The 21,071-nt window shown below is 47.1% G+C and overlaps 1 protein-coding gene and 1 non-coding gene across 2 annotated transcripts in view; one reads left to right on the top strand and one right to left on the bottom strand.

Annotated features, from left to right (window-relative positions):
- Nucleotides 1–21,071, top strand: part of ANKRD27 (ankyrin repeat domain 27) — a 53,109-nt gene that overhangs the window by 499 nt on the left and 31,539 nt on the right. The window contains exons 2-9 of the mRNA XM_007470937.1: nt 8,717–8,848; nt 16,256–16,366; nt 18,263–18,419; nt 19,151–19,305; nt 19,747–19,806; nt 20,294–20,347; nt 20,475–20,540; nt 20,628–20,704. Of these exons, the coding sequence (XP_007470999.1) occupies nt 8,717–8,848; nt 16,256–16,366; nt 18,263–18,419; nt 19,151–19,305; nt 19,747–19,806; nt 20,294–20,347; nt 20,475–20,540; nt 20,628–20,704 (812 nt within the window). The remainder of the gene's footprint in view (nt 1–8,716; nt 8,849–16,255; nt 16,367–18,262; nt 18,420–19,150; nt 19,306–19,746; nt 19,807–20,293; nt 20,348–20,474; nt 20,541–20,627; nt 20,705–21,071) is intronic.
- Nucleotides 17,077–17,149, bottom strand: TRNAG-UCC (transfer RNA glycine (anticodon UCC)). The gene has a single exon. It is a non-coding gene; the product is annotated as a tRNA-Gly (tRNA).

Genomic DNA, 21,071 nt, shown 5'->3' with positions numbered 1-21,071 from the left:
GGGGAGGGTGGGGGTGGGGGTCCGGAGCCTCGGGTCGAGCTGTCGTGGTCCCCGCGGTAATAAAAGCGCGGGGGAGAGAGGAGGGAATCCCTGCTAGCCTGCCTCTCATGGGGCGGGGTCTCGTCTTCCTGCTGGGTAAAGATTTCTCCAGGAAAACTATGAAGCACCAAGAGGTGTTCCGGACTCTGGGTCTGTTCAGTTCTTTTCGTTGAAAATGGACTGCCCATAAGCTCGAGAGCAAGGCCGTGCCGCTCTGGCCGACTCTGGAGGTGCTGGGGACGTGGGCACTCGCGGCCCGTGCAGGGCCACGGGAGCAAGTGGCGCGTCTTCTTTGAGGATTTAGGACATTCAGGGAATGAGGGGCAGGGGAGACTGTAGGGACTACTAGTTTGCCATGCGAGCTGGAATTTTCCAAGTCTGTGGGTTTTATAGGGATAGGCGGGGACCCACGCGGTCCCTATTTTGATTAAGTAATATACCCTCCCACCAGCCCTAGAGAAGAGCGGCAGATATTAGCGGGATATTTACATTTCCAGGCTGCCTTGCCGGGCCTGGTGTTGAGGCAGCCCCCCGGGGTCCAGAGCGCTAGGTTCAGGGCTCGTTCTCACTCAGCAGTCTGTCCTATAATTGGTTGTTTCACTGGTGGTTTGTGGCCAGGGTTGGGTGGTACTCTGGCCCTTGGCCATTCTCTGAGGTGGAGGGTCTCAGCCACCTATGGGCCAAATGGGGCCTTGACAGAGGAAGAGTAGTTTTGAGAACAAAATCGGTAAAAGAAGGGAGAGCGCATCTCTTTCGGGAGCTCTGGGGACAGAAGAGGGAGATGAAGCTGCAGAGGTGGGCAGGAGGCCAGGAGTGAGAGGCCCTCCACGCCATGCAGAGAAGTTGAGAGTTCATCTGGTAGGGGGTGGAGGGGAAGTCATTGAAGAATCCTGCACAGACTTCAGTGTTGGAAAGATCCCTTTGTGTCTTTCAGGTGGACAGGTCTGTGGTGAGTCGGGAGGCAGGGCCTGTTGGCCTCGGAGGGAGAAGTGCAGGATGGGAGGAGACAGAGGTACTTCTCAGGAGCCCTAGTGGCAGGAAAGCAGCTGGGCCGCTGAAGCTGGGTGGACACCTTGGGTGAGTTCTCCTCACCTTGGCTTGTCACCTGAAATAATCCCACCTGGCGGCACTGCCGGGAGAGCAACAGTAAGTGTCTGCATAGGGCCTTGGGTCAAGGTCTTGATTGTGCCTCCTTGTGGCTCTTGGACCGTGTTGCCCTCATGAGGGCGGCTGCTGGGGCTTTGCTCTTCACATGTCTGCCTCTGTTAGTGTTTCTGTCAGGGCTGTCCCTCTGTTTATGAAGTGCCAGGATTAGGTGGGTGTCCAGTAACTTCCTCCTTTCCTAGGGGAGCAGGGGAATGTGACCATGCGATGATAGATACCAGATCTAGAAAGGATTCAGACCCGAACAGTTGGACATGATTTGTCCTGAGGTTGCTTCCACATCCGAGAGACACTGAGCAGTGGTCCTTGGAGTTCCTGCCCTCCTGCCCAAAATACTGGCAAGGATGTGGGTGCTGGTGGCTCCCTTGCAATTCTAGGAGCAGGGTGATGGAGTGGCATTCCGAGGGGCAGTTATGCTCTTCCAGACTTCCCCCGCTCCGTGAGTGGTCACACCCCTCTTCCAGCCCTGAGGCCTTCTCTCCTACCCTGATCCTCCACATTCCAGCAGTCATTGTGTTTAGCTAGCTCTGAGCATGTTCATTTTTCTGGCTTTTGGCCAGTACCTGCACGACTGCCTGGGGCCAGCCCCTCACCCTCCCCTGCGTCTGGGCGGTGGATTTCCAGCTTCTGTGACAGATGATCCCTTCCTGGGAGCTTGATCTTTTTCTAACACGTCACTATCATTTTGTTCAAGTGGGCCAGCAGTTACTGCATGCCTGCAGTGAGCCAGGCAGCGAGGCTTCATAGTGCTTTGAAGAAGAGCTTTGAGAGACATATGGGCAGGAGCCATAGACATTATAGGCCAGAAAGACACAAGTGACTGTAATACCACACGTTACATCATAAAATTGCTTCCATTTGGTATTAAACATAGATGTATAAAAAGTTTTCCCTTTTGGCCTTTTCCTTTTGAGTCACAAATTAAGCCAGTTGGAGAATATGCCTGGTCGGGGTCTTTGGTCAGAGCCCTGGCAGGGCAGGAGAAGCCACAGCAGTGAGATTTCAGCAGGGAGTGCATCTCTGGGAGGTGCAGACTTTCCTGGGCTGGATTCTGCTGAGCCAGGCTGCATGCTGTCACCAGATGGTCCCTGACAACCCAGACTCATCCGGGCTGGCAGGACGGTTGAAGACCACAAAACCACGAGTGCACACCACCTCCTAAAATGCCCAGAACCCGTCTGAGGCCTCACTTGGCTGTCTTGTTCAGAGTAACCTCAGATAACTCACGTGCAGGGTTATTTGGTATCTCTGACTGACTTCACTGGATTTTCTATAAATCATCCCATCATTTGCACTTAGGAAGGGGTGGAATTTTTTTTTTTTAAGCAGTTTTATATATGAGGATTCACATGTCTTTCCAGTTTTACAAGGAAAAGTCAGTTTACATGTTATTCAATATTTTAAAATATAAAACTAATTCTTGCAAGTAAACTTGTCAAATTATTTTAAAGCACGTACCCCTATATAAGAATTCAACTCTGGCATTAAGCATTATTACATATTTTTAACACTGGGACAGAAAGGTCGAGAACAGTGCTGGACAGAAGTCTCTGAATCCCTACTCCTGGACAGAGGATCCAGTCATTGGCATCCAGGAGACTGATGTCCAAGAGAGAGCAGATGACTTGGACTGAAAACCAGCCAGCTCCATCTCATTCACAAGCAATGCTTGCTGAGAGTCTTGTGTGTTTACACCATTCATGCATTTGAACTGAATGTTTTAATGTGGCATTCAGGGCCGTTCCCTTCCCATGCTGCCCCTCTCTGACCTGCTCTGTTTGGATTCTTATTATTTCTCAGAGCTCATTTTCACATCTAGTCAAAAAAAGTTTATTCTTGAGTTTTCTTTGCTCACCAGGAACCTGTTCCCACCTCCTGACCCTTTGGCCCTACTCTGGTCCCTGCCAAGGATGCCTCCCACACTCCCCACCCCAACCCCTTCCCTGTTGCTCCCTTCTCTATCTCGTCCTTACCTCTCCTGGCACTGTTCTGTTTTTGTTTTGTTTTATTATTATTATTTTTTAACTCTTCTTGCTTCCCAGTTAGGTGGTTAGTTCCTCCATCAAAGCCCATCTTGGGGGCAGGGATGTTGCTGCTCTGCCAGCATCTTGTCTGAGGAGCAAGGAGGAGTGTCCCTTCCCAGCTTTAGTCTGACCTTGTTGCATCCTGTTTCTCATGTGGTTTTTACGTAAGGCATCTTTACTTTTGTGCTCCACCATGTAGAACCAGCTGTGTCGGGAACTAGGAAGAATTTTGTTTTCTTGTGACTCTGTCCTAGCAAAATTATATTATCCAGTTGTTCTGGTAGAGACTCATAAAAGGATTATCTGGGTTCCAGTAATAATTGAATTCAACAATTCAAATACCTGAATGGTTGCAGAGCTGGGGCCTGTGAAGGGATTATACGTAGCCATTTTCATGCTAGGCTCTTCTCCCTAAGAGGATCTGCAGGGAGCTCAGGGGCCTTCTTTAGGCAGTCCCCAGGATGGCCTGCAGCTAAGACAGCTCAGGCTGGACCAGACCGAGGGTAGTTTGATGCTGAGCCTGTGTGGCTGTCATGGGGACTTTTCCTTTAGGAGAAATGAAGTATGGGGTCTGTGCATCTGTGGCTCATGAAATAACCCCTAATCCAGGCATATTTATTTTACATGATGAATGTAGTGGTTAAAGGGATGGGTGTTAGAATAAATTCTGACATCTGTCTAACCTGGAGTTGGCCAGCTGACCCTCAGTTTCTTCATCTGTGACATGGAGCTAATGATACCTGTGGTTATTGTGAGCATTAGTTATAGTTATTTATCTATAGTTATTGTGAACATTAAAATGGGATGAGGATGTATAGACGTCATCACAGTGCCTGACCAAGGATGCTCTCAAATGGTGGCTGTTTTTAACATTAGCTATAAGGAATAGAATTCATAATGCACTTATGCATACTGTTCTGGTTTTTTCCCAAAGAGGTGTTTGGGAATACTGTTACATAATGAGAAAGTAATTCAGTTTTTCACTCATATTTCATTCATCTGATTGTATCAAGGGTAAGTTTACTTGATGCTCTTTAATAGTTGCTAATTTTCTTCTTTTAATGAAGAGAAGAGGCCTCAGGCTCAAGTTCAGAACCTTTGGCAGGCAGTGGTATGTAGCCAGATTTTAAATAATGTCAATTGGATTTATAATTCTTAATTTTAAGATGATCTTAATGGGAAGTGATACTATTTTTTCCATTTGAAGTAGTAATAAGGGTTCTTTTACAAATAAATTTTAAATGGGAGTAGGTGTTTAAAGGAAAATGTCAAACTTTAACAATAGGGCCATTGTGTACAACTGTACAGGTTATTTATTGCACAGGTGTCCTGCCCGGGGGAGGAGAGGTGTTGGCAAACTAGGCTGATATATATAGCCTATGCGTTGCTTACTAAGCCATGTGCTCTGGCACAGGACTGTACCTACTGGGAAGATGGGGTGCCTTTTTGTAATTCTCACAAAGGCACCATGTGGGCTAGCAGAAAGTGGCGATACATTGGTGTGCAGTGTAGCAAAAATAGTGAAGGTAGCATGTAAATGGGAATCCTGCAAGACAGGTATTCATATTCTCCATTGTACAGACTAAGATGGAGGCTCAGAGAGGTGAAATGACATGGCTAAAACTCTGACTTCTTTTCTGTGCCCATTTTTCATATTCCTCTCTCACAGTTCAGTAAAACCACACTGATGTATGGTAAGGGGAGCAGACCAGGGGCATTGGAGGCCCCATTCACAACAGGAGCAAATCTATACAGAATATATAAATAATGTCTAATAAAAGTTTTATATGATCTATGGTCTTTAATGAAGAAAATTTAATTGGAGGACATAAAAGAGGATGAAGGTGGAAAGACATACCATGTTCATGGATGATAAGATTCGTTATTATAAAGACATTGGCTCTCCAGTCCATAAATTTAGTACAGTTCCAATAAAAATCCCAATAGGAATTTTCATGGAATTGATAAGCTGACTCTAGTTCATGTGATATCATAAAGAATTAGGAATAACCAAGTAATTTTGGAGAACAAGGGGAGAGGCCTTCCTCTATGAGATGTCAAGGCTTATTATGAAGCTGTAGTCATGTAAATGAATGTGGTCTGGCCCTTCCCCATCCATTGTAATAGCTACTAGCCACATGAGGCTATTAAGCACTCGAAATGAGGCTAGTATGAATTGAGGAGTAAAATACACATCAAATTTTGAAGAGTTAGTAGAAGTAAAAAGAATGTAAAATATGTCAATAATTTTAAAGTATTGATCACATGTTGGAAATGTATTTTGGCTGTATTAGGGTAAATAAAATATACAATTTAATTTCACCTTTTTAAAATATGGCTACCAGAAAAATTTAAATAACATGTAGTTATGCATAATGTATATGTAATTACCTTTCTCACATAAATTTGTTGGATGGTGCTGGTCAAGACCATTGAAACAGAATAGAGCCCAGAAATAGGCCAAACATATATGGGAACTTGGAGTATGACAAAGGTAGCATTATCAGCTAGTGTGAAAGGGATAAAATATATAAAAGATGACAGTGGGACAGTTGGCTTATGCTATGGACTGAATGTGTCCCCCCAGCCCCAACCCAAATTCATATGTTGAAGCCCTAATCCTTAATGTGATGGTATTTGGAGATGGGGCTTTGGGTTCTAACTGGGGTTAGATTAGGTCATGAAGATGGGGCCCTAATGATGGAATTAGTCGCCTTACACAAAGGGGAAGAGACAAGAGAACTCTTTCTCTGCCATGAGGATACAGTGAGAAGGTGGCCATCTACGGTACAGGAAGTGGGCCCTTACCAAGAACCAAATCTACTAGCACCTTGATTTTGGACTTCCCAGTTTCCAGAACTGTGAGGAATAAATGTTTGTTGTTTGAACCCCCCCAGTCTGTTGTATTTAGTTATCAGAGCCTAAGCAGACTAAGATAGCTTACCTTCAGAAAAAAATTAAATTAGATGCCCAATTTATAGCATATATAAAAATAAAGATGATTTGAATACCTAAAAATGAAAACCTTTAAGATTCTTAGAAATTACAGGGACTATTTTTGTGGCCTTGGAGTTGGAAAGGATGTGGTTTCAGGTAGCCTTTGCTGCATAACCAACCAGCCCCCAAATTAGTGACTTAAAACTGCTACAATTTATTATGTCCTATTAATCTGTGGGCTGGCAAGGTGGTTCTTCTGCTAGTCTCACCTGGGCTCCCTCATGTGGTTGTATTCAGCTGGTGGGTTGGCTGTCCTCACTGGACTACCTGGGCCTCTCTCTCCCCACATGGGTTTTCATCCCATGGGCTTCTCCATTGCATGGTGGTCTCAGGGTGCCAAACGAATGAGAGTGAAATTTGCAAGGCCTCTTTAGGTTGATACTCAGAAACCACAGAGCATCAGTTCTGTCTGTTGGTTAGTTAAAGCAAATCACAGGGATGGCTTAAATTCAAGGAGTGGGGAAATAGACCTCACCTTCTCAGAGGGGGAATAGTGAAGTCAGTTTACAAAGGGGCATGCCAAGATGATAGATAGGCTTTCCTTAGATCCCAAAAGCACTGACCAGTAAAGGCAAAGACGGACAAGTTCAATCACGTTAAAATCAAGCACTTTTTGAGAGAGTGGCATGGACATATACACACTACCAAATGTAAAATAGATAGCTAGTGGGAAGCAGCCGCATAGTACAGGGAGATCAGCTCGGTGCTTTGTGACCACCTAGAGGGGTGGGATAGGGAGGGTGGGAGGGAGACGCAAGAGGGAGGGGATATGGGGATATATGTTTATGTATAGCTGATTCACTTTGTTATACAGCAGAAACTAACACAACAATGTAGAGCAATTATACTCCAATAAAGATGTTAAAAAAAAAATCAAGCACTTTTATGTCTGAAAACACCCAGTAGGAAAAATGAAGAAACAAGTCACAGATTGGGAGAAGATATTTGCAACATCTTTTGGTGTCCAGATATGTAAAGAGCTACCAATCATAAGAAAAAGGCCAAGAACCCATTAGAAGAGTGGTCAAAAGACATGATAAGGTAATTTATAGAATGTAAGGAGATGATGTTCCACTTCATTAGAGAAATGAAAATTAGAAACAGTGAAATACTATTGTATACTCAGACTGGCAGAAATGAGCTAGCCTGACGTTACTAAGAAGCGTTGGCTAGGATGTGACATGAAGAAGGGAAATGCTCATGGACTTTGCATGGAGGTTGGAAGTGATCCAGCATTGTCAGCATCTGGGGAAGGTGCAGGTGCATGCATGCCGCAGTGTCTCTCCTAGCAACATTCCTGGATATGTGCTCCAGGAACACGTAAGGGTACAAGAGCGTTCATTTTAGCATTGTTTTTAATTCTGAAAATGTGGAAGCAACTTAAGTATAGGACAGTAGATAAATTGTGTTATGTTCACTTAATACTGTACAGCAGAAATTAGTGAATGAATGGGAGCTGTATGGATCAGCACGCCTAGAACTTGAAACCATAATGGTGATTGAAAAGCATATGTTCCAAACTACTTGTAGTGTGATACCATTTATGTAGATTTTGGAGCCCATAAAACAAGACTTTAGGACTTCTCTGGTGGTTCAGTGGTTAAGAATCCGCCTGCCAATGCAGGGGACGTGGGTTTGAGCCCTGGTCTGGGAAGATCCCACATGCTGTGGAGCAGCTAAGCCTGTGCACCACAACTACTTAGCCTGCGCTCTAGAGCCCGAAAGCCACAACTACTAAGCCTGCGTGCCACAACTACTGAAGCCCGCACACTTAGAGCCCGTGCTCTGCAACAAGAGAAGCCACCACAATGCGAAGCCCGTGCACCACAACAAAGAGTAGGCCCCGCTCGCCACAACTAGAGAAAGCCTGTGCACAGCAACAAAGACCCAACACAGCCAAAAAATAAATATTTTAAAAAACAAGATTTTATATTATTTATGAATACATGAGTTTAAAAAGGAGTACAGACATGAGCAAGAAGGATATAGAAACCACTTCAGGATAGTGGTTGCCTCTGAAAGGGGAGGAGAGAATGGGATGGGGAGGGGCACATGGGGGATCCAGTCTGCTCTGATATACTTTATTTCTGAAAAGAAAATCTGAGGCAAATATGGCAAAGTGGTAAGATTCTGTAATTCTGGGTGGTAGATTAGCATTATTACTCTATGGTAAAAATATTTCATTAAAAACATGCATATCTTTAAGATGTTATAATTTGAGTCATGTATGATGTTCTAAAAACAGTCATTTTTTACTTTTGCAGTGACTTGGAGTCAAGAAGATTTTCTGAGCATAATTTATACATTTAACCTGTAAAAAAAGTCATCTTGGAATTGGTGGGTTATCTTTGATCTTTCCTGATGGCGTGTTAGGTCTGTAGTGTAGAGTAATATGTGTCAGGGATGCTTTTTAGAAAGTGTTAGATCAGGACTTTTATGTGTTAGGTCATTCTGAAAGTGGTCATTTACTGCTTTTTCCTCTCTCGTCCCAGGAGACTCTTTTTGCCCCATCTGAAGTCCATATGGCTCTGTATGATGAGGACCTCCTGAAAAATCCCTTCTATCTGGCTCTTCAAAAGTGGCGTCCTGACTTGTGCAACAAGGTGGCCCAAACCCGTGGCATTGTAAGTGCATCGATCCCAAGGGTGGTCCTTCTCCACTAGGCTTGGACCGAGCATTGCTGACAAGGCCACAAATATGGTAGACTTCAGTTAAGTTTAGAGGGAGTCAGGTACAGGCCTGCCAAGTGCACCAAGCCCCAGACCATGCTCGGTATGTGAATGAGCAGAGAGGGACCGCCCCAAGCTGCTTCCTCCAGGCAGCCTCCTGGGACTGCACCAGCCCAGGGTGTAATCCTTTCTCTGAATTCTCAGCCCCTGTTGTCACTGGTCTCACGGTATTCACCTCTGTTTCTCTTGTTTCCATGGGGACCAGGAGGGTTTCTCCAGGGCAGAAATTGCATTCCTCCTCGTCTGTGAGATGGGTGCTCACTCCCATAGGATAAGGGAACGTGTATACACACACATGTATGTCGCCTTCAAAGGTATTTCCTAAAGAGAAAGAACCGAGAGAACTTTTGTAATAGAGGCCACAACCTCAGAAGCCTACAGGAGCAGCCAGGGAACAGGAGCAAGAGAAGGGAGAAACCATAGTCTGCTGCCTGGAGGGAGGGCAGGCCCTGTGCTGCAGGTCTTTTTGGTTCCCAGATTGGTGAACTTGGCAGGCATCTTACTTACACACCGTGGGACACAGCGAGCTGGGTGCCTTTGTGCCACCCATCTGCCTCGGGCCCTCTTCTTTTCCTACGTTGTCCTCTTTTCTTCTCCTACTTGTGTTCCTGCTTCTCTTGCCATGTGATACGATCACATGTGTGTCAGGCGGCTGAGGATTTGAACCAATGGAGAAATCAGTTAACTCGGGTTTCTCTGCAGGCTTGGAACTGGCTTTTCCCCATACCCAGTCCAACTCTCTGCCCTCAGAAGCCTGATTTTTTTTCAAGTCCCTTCTTGTTTTTATGATTGGTTTTGTGATTAATATCTTTTTCCCAGAATTTTTTTACTTTGGAGTTTAGAAGTCATAAACTTCGTTATAAAAAAATTAGAGAGTAGAGCTGTTTCCAAAGAAGAAAATAAAAATCTCATAAAGCTCACCAAAGGCATTCACTGTCATCCATTCATTTCACAGTAGCTATTAAATGCTGCTGTATGCAAGGCACTATGTTTGATGTGGGGATTCAGCCAAAACCATGAATAGGCATCATGATCTTTACCCTCATGGAGCTGAAATTCTAGTGGGAGAGATGGTCACACTGTGGATACATATTGACTAATTATGGTAAGTGTCACAGAGAAAAAGTAGCTGAAGCCAAGCCATCATGTTAAATGGGAAGGCCTGACCCAACTTGGGAAATACTTCCTTCCCGTCTTTGTTCTATGATATTTAAAAAAAATGTTGTCTAGATAAGAGTGTGTCATCATATGTAACTTTCTCTTTTAAAATGCTACACCGCGGACCCCGCAGTTCTTTCTCAGGAAGCCCTGGGGGACCTGTCTGTCTTGCTCATCACTGTGTGCCAGCCCATAGCACGGTTCCTGTTGCCCAGTAGGTGCTTTTACAGCTGCAAGTAGTGAAAACCCAATTGAGTTCACTTTAGCAAAAAGAGAATTTTGAATCACTTTGATCACCTTCCTTTCAGTTACACCGGGGAACGAGAGATGCTTCTCTTTTTTTTTGGAGCAGAAGAAGGTTTATTGCAAGGCCACGCAAAGAGGCAAGGTGGCTTGTACGCTGAAAAGCCAAAAGCCTCGAGCTCCCCAAAGGGTTTTGGCAAAGCATTTTTAAAGGAGGGCGTGGCCGGGGTGGGGCGGGGGTGTCAGATGGTATGTGATCAGCTTGTACACAGTTCTCTGATTGGCTGATGGCGAGGCAGCAGGGTGGTGTCACAGGGGTTATCTGTCCTTAGGCTCCAAGAGGCCTGGGCTATGTGCTCATGGTCCTCTAGTAGTTCTTCCATTTGGAGTGGGGGGTGTGGTTCACATCTGCAAAACAGCTCAGGAAATTTGCAGAGAGATGCTTCTTAAGTTGTGTCATCCTGCATTCCAGTGGTGCCCTAGGCCCCTTACTGCAGCCCCCACTGAGATCCATGAGAGGCTGCTTGGGGCCCGCATTGGGCAGCACTAGATTGCGGGCCTTCCTTGGCCTCGTTCGGTGGACTCGAGAATCAGAAAGGCCAGCTCCTCAGCACAGGTCAGCTGCGGGAAGGAGCTAGCTCTTGCCATCCTGCTCAGCCTGGCCAGGTGTTGGTGACTAGCCCCTGCCAACTGTTGGCCGTGTGATGGACCCCCGGCTCATCCCTGTCTAATCTGTTGTAGTGCTCCTTCCGTGTCCGTTGGTTGAATGAAAAAGTAGAGTATCCCAGTGGCCTCTAGAAGAGCGCTCATCCTTTCTGCCTCCGCTGAAGGACCCACGTGGCCTCAGCAGGTGAACGCTGAATTTCCTTCCATGGGGCTTGGCCTTTGGGCCAACTTTGGCGGCTCCTGAATCTTCCCTGGGGATTAGAGTCCTTTAGTGGGCTCTAAAAATGTGAAGTCACGACTTTTGAGTGTGTGTATCCCCAGGGCTAACTGCCTTCCCCCTTCCCCCTGCGAGCGGAGCTTGGGCCCCGCCCTCACACGCCGGCTGAGGGTGGAGGTTGGCGGGCCCCTCACCTGCCCCAGCCCCTCCCCGGGTTTGGCCGCCTTTGATGGGACTGCCTCCACATCCTCCACCATCCGCTCTGACTGATCCGTGGAGGCTCCTCTCCCAACGTCCCCCCATTCCAATCCCAGAGGCCTGTGACACTGCTTCTCATGGTCACCTGTTCTTGTAACCATCCAGCTGTTATGCACCGTGGCTTTTTCAGAGCCAGCTGGGCAGGCCTGCTGTACCCCTACGTCTCTTGTCCATGGAACTTTGGCAAAAGTTCTCTAGGTTTCATTGGTGGACTGCGGGTGGGTCCATTTGCCTATGGGAAAAACAAAAATGACAAAAGGGGATTAAATTTGGTCCTTTTATTGTGGCCCTCTAATTATGGGGTACTCAGGCTTCTGAGGGCTAGCCTGAGAACCCAGAAGCAATGGCTTCCACGTTCCAGAGAACTGACTTTCCAGTAAATACCCATACAGCTGAGCTAAGAGTGCTGAGGTCCATATTCCAGTTCTCAGGATTTGTTTAGTGTAGATTCAGGTGACAGACATTGAACATCTAGGCACTGTGCTGGGTTTGCAGGGTTACACGGATGAAAGGGGAACACAGCATGCCTTCAGGGAATCCCAGAAACAAGCCATTTGCAGCACAGAGGGATGAGTATTAGGACAGAAGTGGTCATGGGCTCCTGTGGAGTGGCTGACCCAGCCTGGGGAGGAGTCAGGAGGGCACCCTGGGGTGATAAAACTAATGCTGCTTCTTGCTTTTATTCTTTCTTTTCTTTAATGATGATTACTTATTAAAAATGTTTTATAAAGGGGCTATAATAAAAAGTTTTATTGTTAAGCTCTGAACTGAGTAGGTCCCTAACTTACGGTCTGTTTGGTCACTGTAAAGTTTGTGTCCTCCACACCGACTGTTAAAACTCCATGACCTCGGGACTTCCCTGGTGGCACAGTGGTTAAGAATCTGCCTGCAATGCAGGGGACATGGGTTTGAGCCATGGTCCGGGAAGATCCCACATGCCGCGGAGCAACTAAGCCCGTGTGCCACAACTACTGAGCCTGTGCTCTAGAGCCCACGAGCCACAACTACTGAGCCCATGAGCCACAACTACTGAAGCTCGCATGCCTAGAGCCTGTGCTCCGCAACAAGAGAAGCCACCGCAATGAGAAGCCCGTACACTGCAACAAAGAGTAGCCCCCACTCGCCGCAACTAGAGAAAGCCTGTGCGAAACAACCAAGACCCAACGCAGACAAATAAACAAACAAACAAAAACCAACTCCATGACCTCTGTTCCAGAGGTAGTCTGAACCTCCATCTTAGGAGAGCCCCCAGGCACCTGGCCCTGTCTCCGGAGGGCGGCTTCATAGCTGCTCCACCCTACTCCTCCATGGCTGGCTTCCTCACCCCAGTCTCAACAGGATCCTGGTGGAGACGGATGGGGCCACAGAGAGCCAGCCCTGGCTTGTGCTTGCAATGAAATGCCCCAGGCAGCATTGTCTGCCTGAAAACTTTGGGGGATTGCCTGAAAACTTTGGGGGATTCCCTGAAATTGGAGGCCCCCAGTGCACTCAACAGATATTGATACAGCACCTACCGTATGGTGAGCAGTGTGCTTGGTGATGGGGATTCAGTGAAGCAGGAGCCGGTCATGCCTTATTCAGGCTAAGCAGGCGGAGAAGGTGTGTGTAAACAGGCTCACAGAATGCAGTCACAGGTGTGGTGGGGACAGGGGTGGGGTGTCTCTGAAGCACCTCAGAAGTTGCTGGTCCCTCGGAGGCCCTTCCTCAGATGGGACTATGTGACTCTTTGATCCATTGAGCTGGAATGGGGCAATCACTTGGCCGGCGTAAACATCCCCTAGGCCTGGTTCATGCTGTCCCCTGGCCTGGGGCCAACCCTCGGGTTTCCAAGGTCTTTCTGTGTTCACAGCTGCCTTGAGGCCACCTAGGAACCTTGAGGCCGGTTCTCAGTTCTGGCTCATACCTGAGGGCCTCCCGTTTCTTTCTTTAAGTTGTATTTTCATTAACATTTAAAAATTTTATGTTTTTCTCCCCCATTTCTCATTCCACATCTGCTACCACCACGCCCATTCAGGACCTTTGCACATGCTTTCTTCTTCCCATCTTCCCGTAGATCTTTAGTTGGTGGTTCCTTCTCTTCATACATTCCTTGCTCAAAAGCTACTTCCTCAGAGACCTCCCTAACCACTCTACCTGAGCTAGCGAACCCCTGCCCCACTCCAGTCATTCTCTGTCCTGATATTCTGCTTTATTTTCTGCATAGAACTTACTGATATATGGAATATGTGTTTTATTATTCAGAAATCTCTATCCTCCACTTAGAATGTAATGTCCATGAGGACAAAGCACTGTATCTCCAACAGTGCCCAGTGTCATGAATATTGAATGAAGAAAAAACAGAAAAACCAAACTCAAATTTTAATAATTAGTTGAATAAAGTTGGCTATCTGAAAATTAAAAAAAAAATTATTATGTTTAATTTCAAACATGTACAAGTGGAACAAATCTTGCAATGCACCCCATGCCCCCATCGCTCAGCTTCCGCAGTGCCCGGTTCAGATGCCAGCACATCTTACTTCTATCCCTGCTGCCCTTTCCCCTTCGGCAGGGGACCATTTTGAAGCAAATTCCAGAAAATTATATAAGGTAGTCATGTGATTTCATCTGTAAATATGTAGGAATGTAGTTTTAAATGATAAGGACTTAAAAAAATAATCACATACCATTATCACAGCTAAAAAATTCCTCAGTATCTCCTTACTGTTGTGAAATGTCTAGTCACTGTTCAGATTTCCCAGATCGTCTCATAATTTTTTGTTTGTTTTCCAGTTGGTTTGTTTAAATCAGAATCCAAAGGTGATCCACGCATTATTCTGGATTGGGAGGCCTTTTTTAAAAAACTTGAAGTATAGTTGATTTACAGTATTATGTTAGTTTTAGGTGTACAGCAAAGTGATTGAGTTATATGTATATATTTTTTTCAGATTCTTTTCCATTATAGGTTATTACAAGATATTGAATATAGTTCCCTGTGCTATACAGTAAATTCTTGTTGCTTGGTATGCCTTTTAAATCTCTTTTCCTCCTAACTTTCTTGAGCTAAACTTTGAAAAGAACAACTAAACTGTACCTACTCAGTGTGTAAAACTGGATCCATTTTGACATGTGTATAGACTTGTGAAATCATCACCACAGTCTGTTTTTCCTTTTTTTTTTTTTTTTTTTTTGCGGTACACAGACCTCTCACTGTTGTGGCCTCTCCCGTTGCAGAGCACAGGCTCCGGACGCGCAGGCTCAGCGGCCATGGCTCATGGGCCTAGTCTTCGCGGCATGTGGGATCTTCCCGGACCAGGGCACGAACCTGTGTCCCTTGCATCGGCAGGCAGACTCTCAACCACTGCGCCCCCAGGGAAGCCCCCACAGTCTGTTTTTTTAACTATAAGCCTCACTTTGCTCGTTTTCCTTCTTTCCTCACACTTCAAGTATCAAGGTCATTCATCCTGTAGAGTTTCCTGCCTTCTGGCTTTTGCCAGTTGCAGTCCTGTGGTGGTGTTTACCATGGTCCTCTGGTCTCTGTATTTCCTGAACTTGGTAGTTAAGTCTAGCTCTGGGTCTGATTCAGTCTTGATTTTTTGCAGAGAGGCAAGCCCACTTCATAGACAGTTGTGATCTTCCATCAACGAGGGCCTCCCTTTTCTGCTGTGAGCAATTGGCGTATCCCTCGTGGGGAGAGAAGCTCTTTCTGACCTGCCTGAGGAAGCTCCTAATGACAGCTGCTCTTGAAGGCCCCAGAGTTTCGTGGTGTCTTCACAGAGGAAACTCCAGCAGATGCTGGGCTGTGCTCCCTGCTCCCAGCACTGGCCTCCAGGAGGCCACAGGACTGGGCTGTGGTGAGGTGGGGAACAGGAGGTTGAGTCCTGGCTCTGTCACTCACTGGCTGCGTGCCCCTGGACAAGTTGCTGAACTTCCTTGAGCCTCAGTTTCCTTGTCTGTACAGTGCGGATAGTGCAGAAGCTGCTTGCCTTGCGCCAGGCTGCTTTAGGAGCTGGGGCTCTGAGGGCCATCACCACTTTGGTCGTCATCTTCCAGGTGCACTTGAATCTGAGAGATTCCTCTTAAACGTGAGTCCCTGGGCCAAGCACAGATCCACGTGTGGTTGCCAGGGCAGCTCCTTGCCTTTGCTGCGTTGAGCAAAGAAGCTGGTGCCCGGTCAGCATGGTGGCCACGGTGGGACCAAAATTCACGTTTCAGGTTGAGCCTGCCCCAGAGACACAGTCTGGCACCTGAGACATCTCTGGTGGAGGTGGCAGCCTGCAATAGGAAACTGTATTTCTGTGGCTGGTAAAACAAACTGATCACAGTTCAGCTTAAAAAAGCATAGAAAGAAGATGGGAAGGAAACTGTCTTCATTGTGCTGCATTTATCATTCAGGTGGTGGGATTCCATGCGATTTTTTAGTTTCACTTTTCTTTACTTTCCAAACTATCGTTTCTTCATCTGGAATCATTCCTGAGCCTGCTGAGGACAGAGGGGGCCCCTGGGGTAGCTGCAGGGAGGGCCCAGCGGGGTGGGAGTGAGCCCTCCGGTCTGAGCCCCGGGATGGGAGAGGCGTGTGCTTCCTCCCTCGGCTGGGTGGGGGCCTCAGCTTCCATCTCAGTGACAACAGATCAGCTGCTGCCCCTTTGGCCAGTGACCCCAGAGGTTCTCTCTGCCAGCAGGTCCCTGTGGCAGTTCTGCTGGAGCATCTTTGGATGCCTCGTGTTCTGCTGAAGTTGTAAATGACACGTCTGTTGAGTATTCACCCTAATTTTTTTTTCCAGGTGTTAGTACCCTGCAAAGGAAGCCTGTCAGGCAGTGTTCAGTCTACTTGTCAGTTTGAGTCCTATATTTTGATCCCAGTGGAAGAACACTTTCAGACCTTAAATGGAAAGGTATTCTTTCGTTTCTTGTGGGTCAACCAGGGCCACTCACTCAGTGTTTGGGAGTGGGGGAGGGGAGAGAACCCTGCTTCTCACCCTTTCATGTCTGTGTTACATGGTGGCTTTGACACCACAGCAGCCCTGCTACCTTTGAGGGCGGAGGAGCTGGCTGCAGCCAGGAGGTGAGGCGGGGCTGGGCACCACTCCCTCAGCCCGTGGGTCTTCTGCCAGGGAGTCGGGGAGTGGCTGGGACACCTCCCCAGAGAGGCCCTGTCAGAGCAAGCTGTTTATCCCCAGTGCCCTTGGGATCAGGGATGAATTTCTAATTTAAGAATATTTTGTTTTGAAATCATCTCAAACCTATAGAAAGTTTCAGTAAGGTACAGAGAACTCTCACATACCTTTCTGCCCAGATTGGTCAACTGTTAGTTAGCATTTTGGCCACATCTGTTTTATTTCCTCACCCCTATCCCCATCTATCCATCTGTCTATCTCTCTATCTGTCTACACACACACATTATTACTTTTTCTGAACCTTTTTCAGAAAGAGTAAGAGTTGCAGACACCATGTCCCTTTGCTTCAAAACAACGTGTATTTCCTATGTAATACAGCATAGTGATCACACAGAAAATTTAGCATTGAAAGAATACGCTTCTCCAACATACTGTCCTTTTTTATCTTTTTTGTTTTTTTTGGCCGCACCCCGGCGTGTGGGATCTTAGTCCCTGACCAGGGATTGAACCCGCGCCCCCTGCATTGGAAGTGCAGAGTCTTAACCACTAGACCACCAGGGAAGTCCCAGCATACTGTCCTTCAACAAATTCTGCTAGTTGTAATACCTTATTACAGCAAAAAAGATCTATTTTTTTAGATCCAGGATCACGTCTGGGATCATGCAGTGTATTCAGTGGTTAGTCTTTTTAGTTTCCTTCCATTTGGAACGGTTCCTCAGTCTGTGTCTTTCATGACATTGACATTTTTGTCTTGCTTTGTAGACTCTCCCTCAGTGTGGGTTTCTCTGATGTTTCCCATGATTAGATCGCAGTTATGCCTTTTCAGTAGGAACGCCTCGGAAGGGTGTTTTATCTCTCTCAGTGCATCGTGTCAGGAGGCACGTGACGTCAGTCTGTCTCATTGTTGATGTTAACTTTGGGGTAGGCATTCTCTTATTTTTTTTAAGCGGAAGCAGATAGGTTCCGAGAGGGGGAGGTTCCATCCCTGGTCAGGACTGGCCGTGGTCCCCAGCCTACCCGCAGTCAGGAGTGGGGGCCCACACTGGTGTAGCTGGGGCTTTAGGCACTGGGGGCTGTCGAGGAGGGATGGGTCCAGGGGGGTGGGTACCAGTACGCCAGTCTGGGGTGAGGGGTGGTCTGCAGCCCTGTGGCTCCCAAGCATGCTGCTATTTTCCTGCCAGGGATCTGCTCACCACAGCTGCCCATCAGTTTACTTGTTCTCTTCCCGGTACCCAAATCTACCGAAAGAACAGAGGCACTGGGCTCATCGTGGCTGGTCTTCCTGGGTACCTTGGCCACAGCCAGAGTGATGAGCCATGGAGGGGATGCAGCGTGCATCCTTTGGTGCTTCTGGGTTGCAGCGTCGGGTCATTCTGATCTCTTATTCAGAGAGGAGAACCTTCTTACTTTTTCCTTTTGCGGAGGGTACAGTGCCTTTGGGTTGCAACCTGTGAAAAGGATCAGGGTACTATGTAGCTGGAGTGACCGGGTGAACAAAGAGGGAAGAAAACATTTTAGTATCAGAAAGCAAGCTGGAAGAGTGTTGGTGCCCCCCCCCCCCAAACCCTCATTGGAGCAGAGGCAGGCGGGTGGGGTGAAGTGCCGGATGGGGACCAGGCTGAGGGGTCGGCACTCACACGGGCTGCTGGTGCAGTGACGGCTCTCTTGTTCCAGGATGTCTGTATCCAAGGAAACAGGATTAAACTAGGAGCTGGTTTCGCCTGTCTTCTCTCAGTGCCCATTCTCTTTGAAGAAACTTTCTACAATGAAAAAGAAGAAAGTTTCAGCATACTGTGCATAGCCCATCCTTTGGAAAAGAGAGAGAGTTCAGGTATTCTGGGAGAAAACCCCTCTCTCCTGATTCGGAGAAACGTGCCTGTTGAACTCCTTCCTGACGCAGCTGTTGTAAACATCCCATAAAATATTCAAGAGCCCCCGCTAGAAACCCGTGTGACTGTTTACAATAATTCCCCCTAAAACTTAATCAGAAAGTCATCCTGAGCCAAGGTGACGTGGATTAGGCTGCTGTGTGTGGTTGCACACGTTGGATGTTACACACATAGACCTTAGTGGGAATGGCGCCCCCTGGCGTTGTGCAAAGTGGCAGCCCTGGCTTTGTCTCTGGGCCTCGGCTTTAGGGCTACCTCTACAGCATTATTACCCACCCAGCCCCACTGCTGTGCCTCTTTGAGATCTCATTATTTTTAACAGATAATAATTCTTCGGTGCTCCACGAAGTTGAGATAACAATTAATGTGCCAAACGCTCCTATCCGAGGCTCTTATTGTCAGGAATCAGGGCTTCCTCACCACAGCCTCACAGGTCATGCCTAGCGTCCCAGATAATTCAGGTTTGGTCCCAGGAAAGGGCTTCAAGAGGACCAGGCTCTCTGGACCCCCAGCTGGGCTGCTCTTGGGCGATATCTTGAAATAAGGTCATCCCTCTCCTCCTGTGGAAGATGGAGCGTCAGATCCTGGAGGAGCAGGGCAAAGGGTTGTGGGCCTTGCCCTGGTAGGAAACAGTGAAGCCTTCAGCCAGCCTGACCCTCTGTCTCTTTTTCAGAAGAGCCTTCAACACCCTCAGATCCCTTTTCCCTGAAAACCATCGAAGACGTAAGAGAGTTTTTGGGAAGACATGCGGAGAGATTTGACAGGAACATTGCCTCTTTCCAGCGAACGTTCAGAGAGTGTGAAAGAAAGAGCCTCCGTCATCACATAGTCAGTAGCCGTGTCTTGCTTTGCGAGGCGTGCCTTGTCTCAGGCCAGTTCAGAGCGCCAGGATCCCTCTCGGTTCACTCTGTAACTTTGCTGCCTCCATCGTTGGAAGTTTTGTTTAAATGTTTCTTTTTACCTATAAAAGTAGTACAGACGACTGTAGAAAACTTGAAAATCACAGAGAAGTATAAAAATGAATATTGTTATCATCTATGTTAACCCTAAGGGGAATTTTTTTCCTACTTTTAATGCACGTACCTAAAAAAAGTTGGAAAAAAAATCACACACTTGATTTGATAAGCTTGCTTTAGGATTTAGAGCTTGTCACCCAGGAAATCCATTTTGTGAAATGTTCTCTTTGCCCCAGGACACGTTACACGTCCCGGGTTTTGTGTCGTGGCCTCGGATCACGAGGGTGACCTCTCTTTGCTCTGTGTTGCACAGGACTCCGTGAATGCTCTCTACACCAGATGCCTCCAGCAGCTGCTGAGGGACTCCCACCTGGTAAGCAGCACGACGTTCAAAAGAGATACTTGCCAGAAAGAGAGAGACAAATAGCATATATCACTTATGCATGGAATCTAAAATATGCCACAAGTGAACCTATCTACGAAACAGAAACAGACTCAGGGACATAGAGGACAGACTGGTGGTTGCCAAGGAGGAGAGGGTTGGAGGAGGGATGGAGTGGAAGTTTGGGGTTAGCAGATGTAAACTATTATATATAGGATGGACAAACCACAAGGTCCTACTGTATAGCACAGGGAACTATATTCAACATCCTGTGATAAACCATAATGGAAAAGAATATAAAAAAAAAAGAAGGTATATATATGTATAACTGAATCACTGTGCTGTGCAGCAGAAATTAACACAACATTGTGAATCAACTAAAAAAACCAAAAAAAAAAAAAAAAAAGAAGAGAGAGAGACTTACAGTTTGCCCACATGCTAGTCCATGCTCTGTAACTGTACTCGTCTTGTCCTCCAGAAAGTGCTCGCCAAGCAGGAGGCCCAGATGAACCTGATGAAGCAGGCTGTAGAGGTAAGGGGCCAGGGCAGCGAGGGGAGAGAAGACGGCAGCGAGGGGAGAGAAGACGGCAGTGCCGGGGGCTCCTTTGTTGCCCACCCCCCACTCACATGCCTTGAACTGGGTCCCGTTGATTTCACAGATGTATGTCCAGCACGATATTTACGACCTGATATTTAAATATGTGGGGACCATGGAGGCAAGCGAGGTAGGTTCTCCATCATCATCATCCAGGATGGAAGCCCTGTTCTAAGCCTTTTAAGACATTTGAAGCTTCATTAAAATCTCTTGTTAGGATGCTGCCTTTAACAAAATCACAAGGAGCCTTCAAGATCTTCAGCAGAAGGATATTGGTGTGAAACCTGAGTTCAGGTAAGGGTTTGTGCTGCTGTGGCCGTGTCCTCAGGGGCTGGGGCACCGTTCGCCATCCCCCACCCCCACCTCCGAAGCAGCAGTGGCGGCACTGATTTGACATGGTTCAGACCGTGCAGCAGGGCAGTTATTTGTGACCAGAGATAAAGGGGCTGAGGTTGGCAGATGACTGTTTCGGAGCTGGCATGTTCCTGCACCTGTCTGCCAGCATCCGGTGAGTGGGAGCCAGAAGGGGTGGAGTCGTACACAGCTGGTCTCTGGGCAGGCATGCAGCTCACCCAGATGGGCCCTGCACACAGATGTCTCTCCTCACCTGCCAGTCTGAGGGACCGCTGCTTTAAGGGCATCTCCTTTTGGATTAAGTTTC

This window comes from Lipotes vexillifer, unplaced genomic scaffold (genome assembly GCF_000442215.2).
Source record: "Lipotes vexillifer unplaced genomic scaffold, Lipotes_vexillifer_v1.1 scaffold182, whole genome shotgun sequence".
NCBI lineage: Eukaryota > Metazoa > Chordata > Mammalia > Artiodactyla > Lipotidae > Lipotes > Lipotes vexillifer.
The sequence above is the reverse complement of the archived record's forward strand: the minus strand, read 5'-3'. Positions and strand labels throughout refer to the sequence as shown.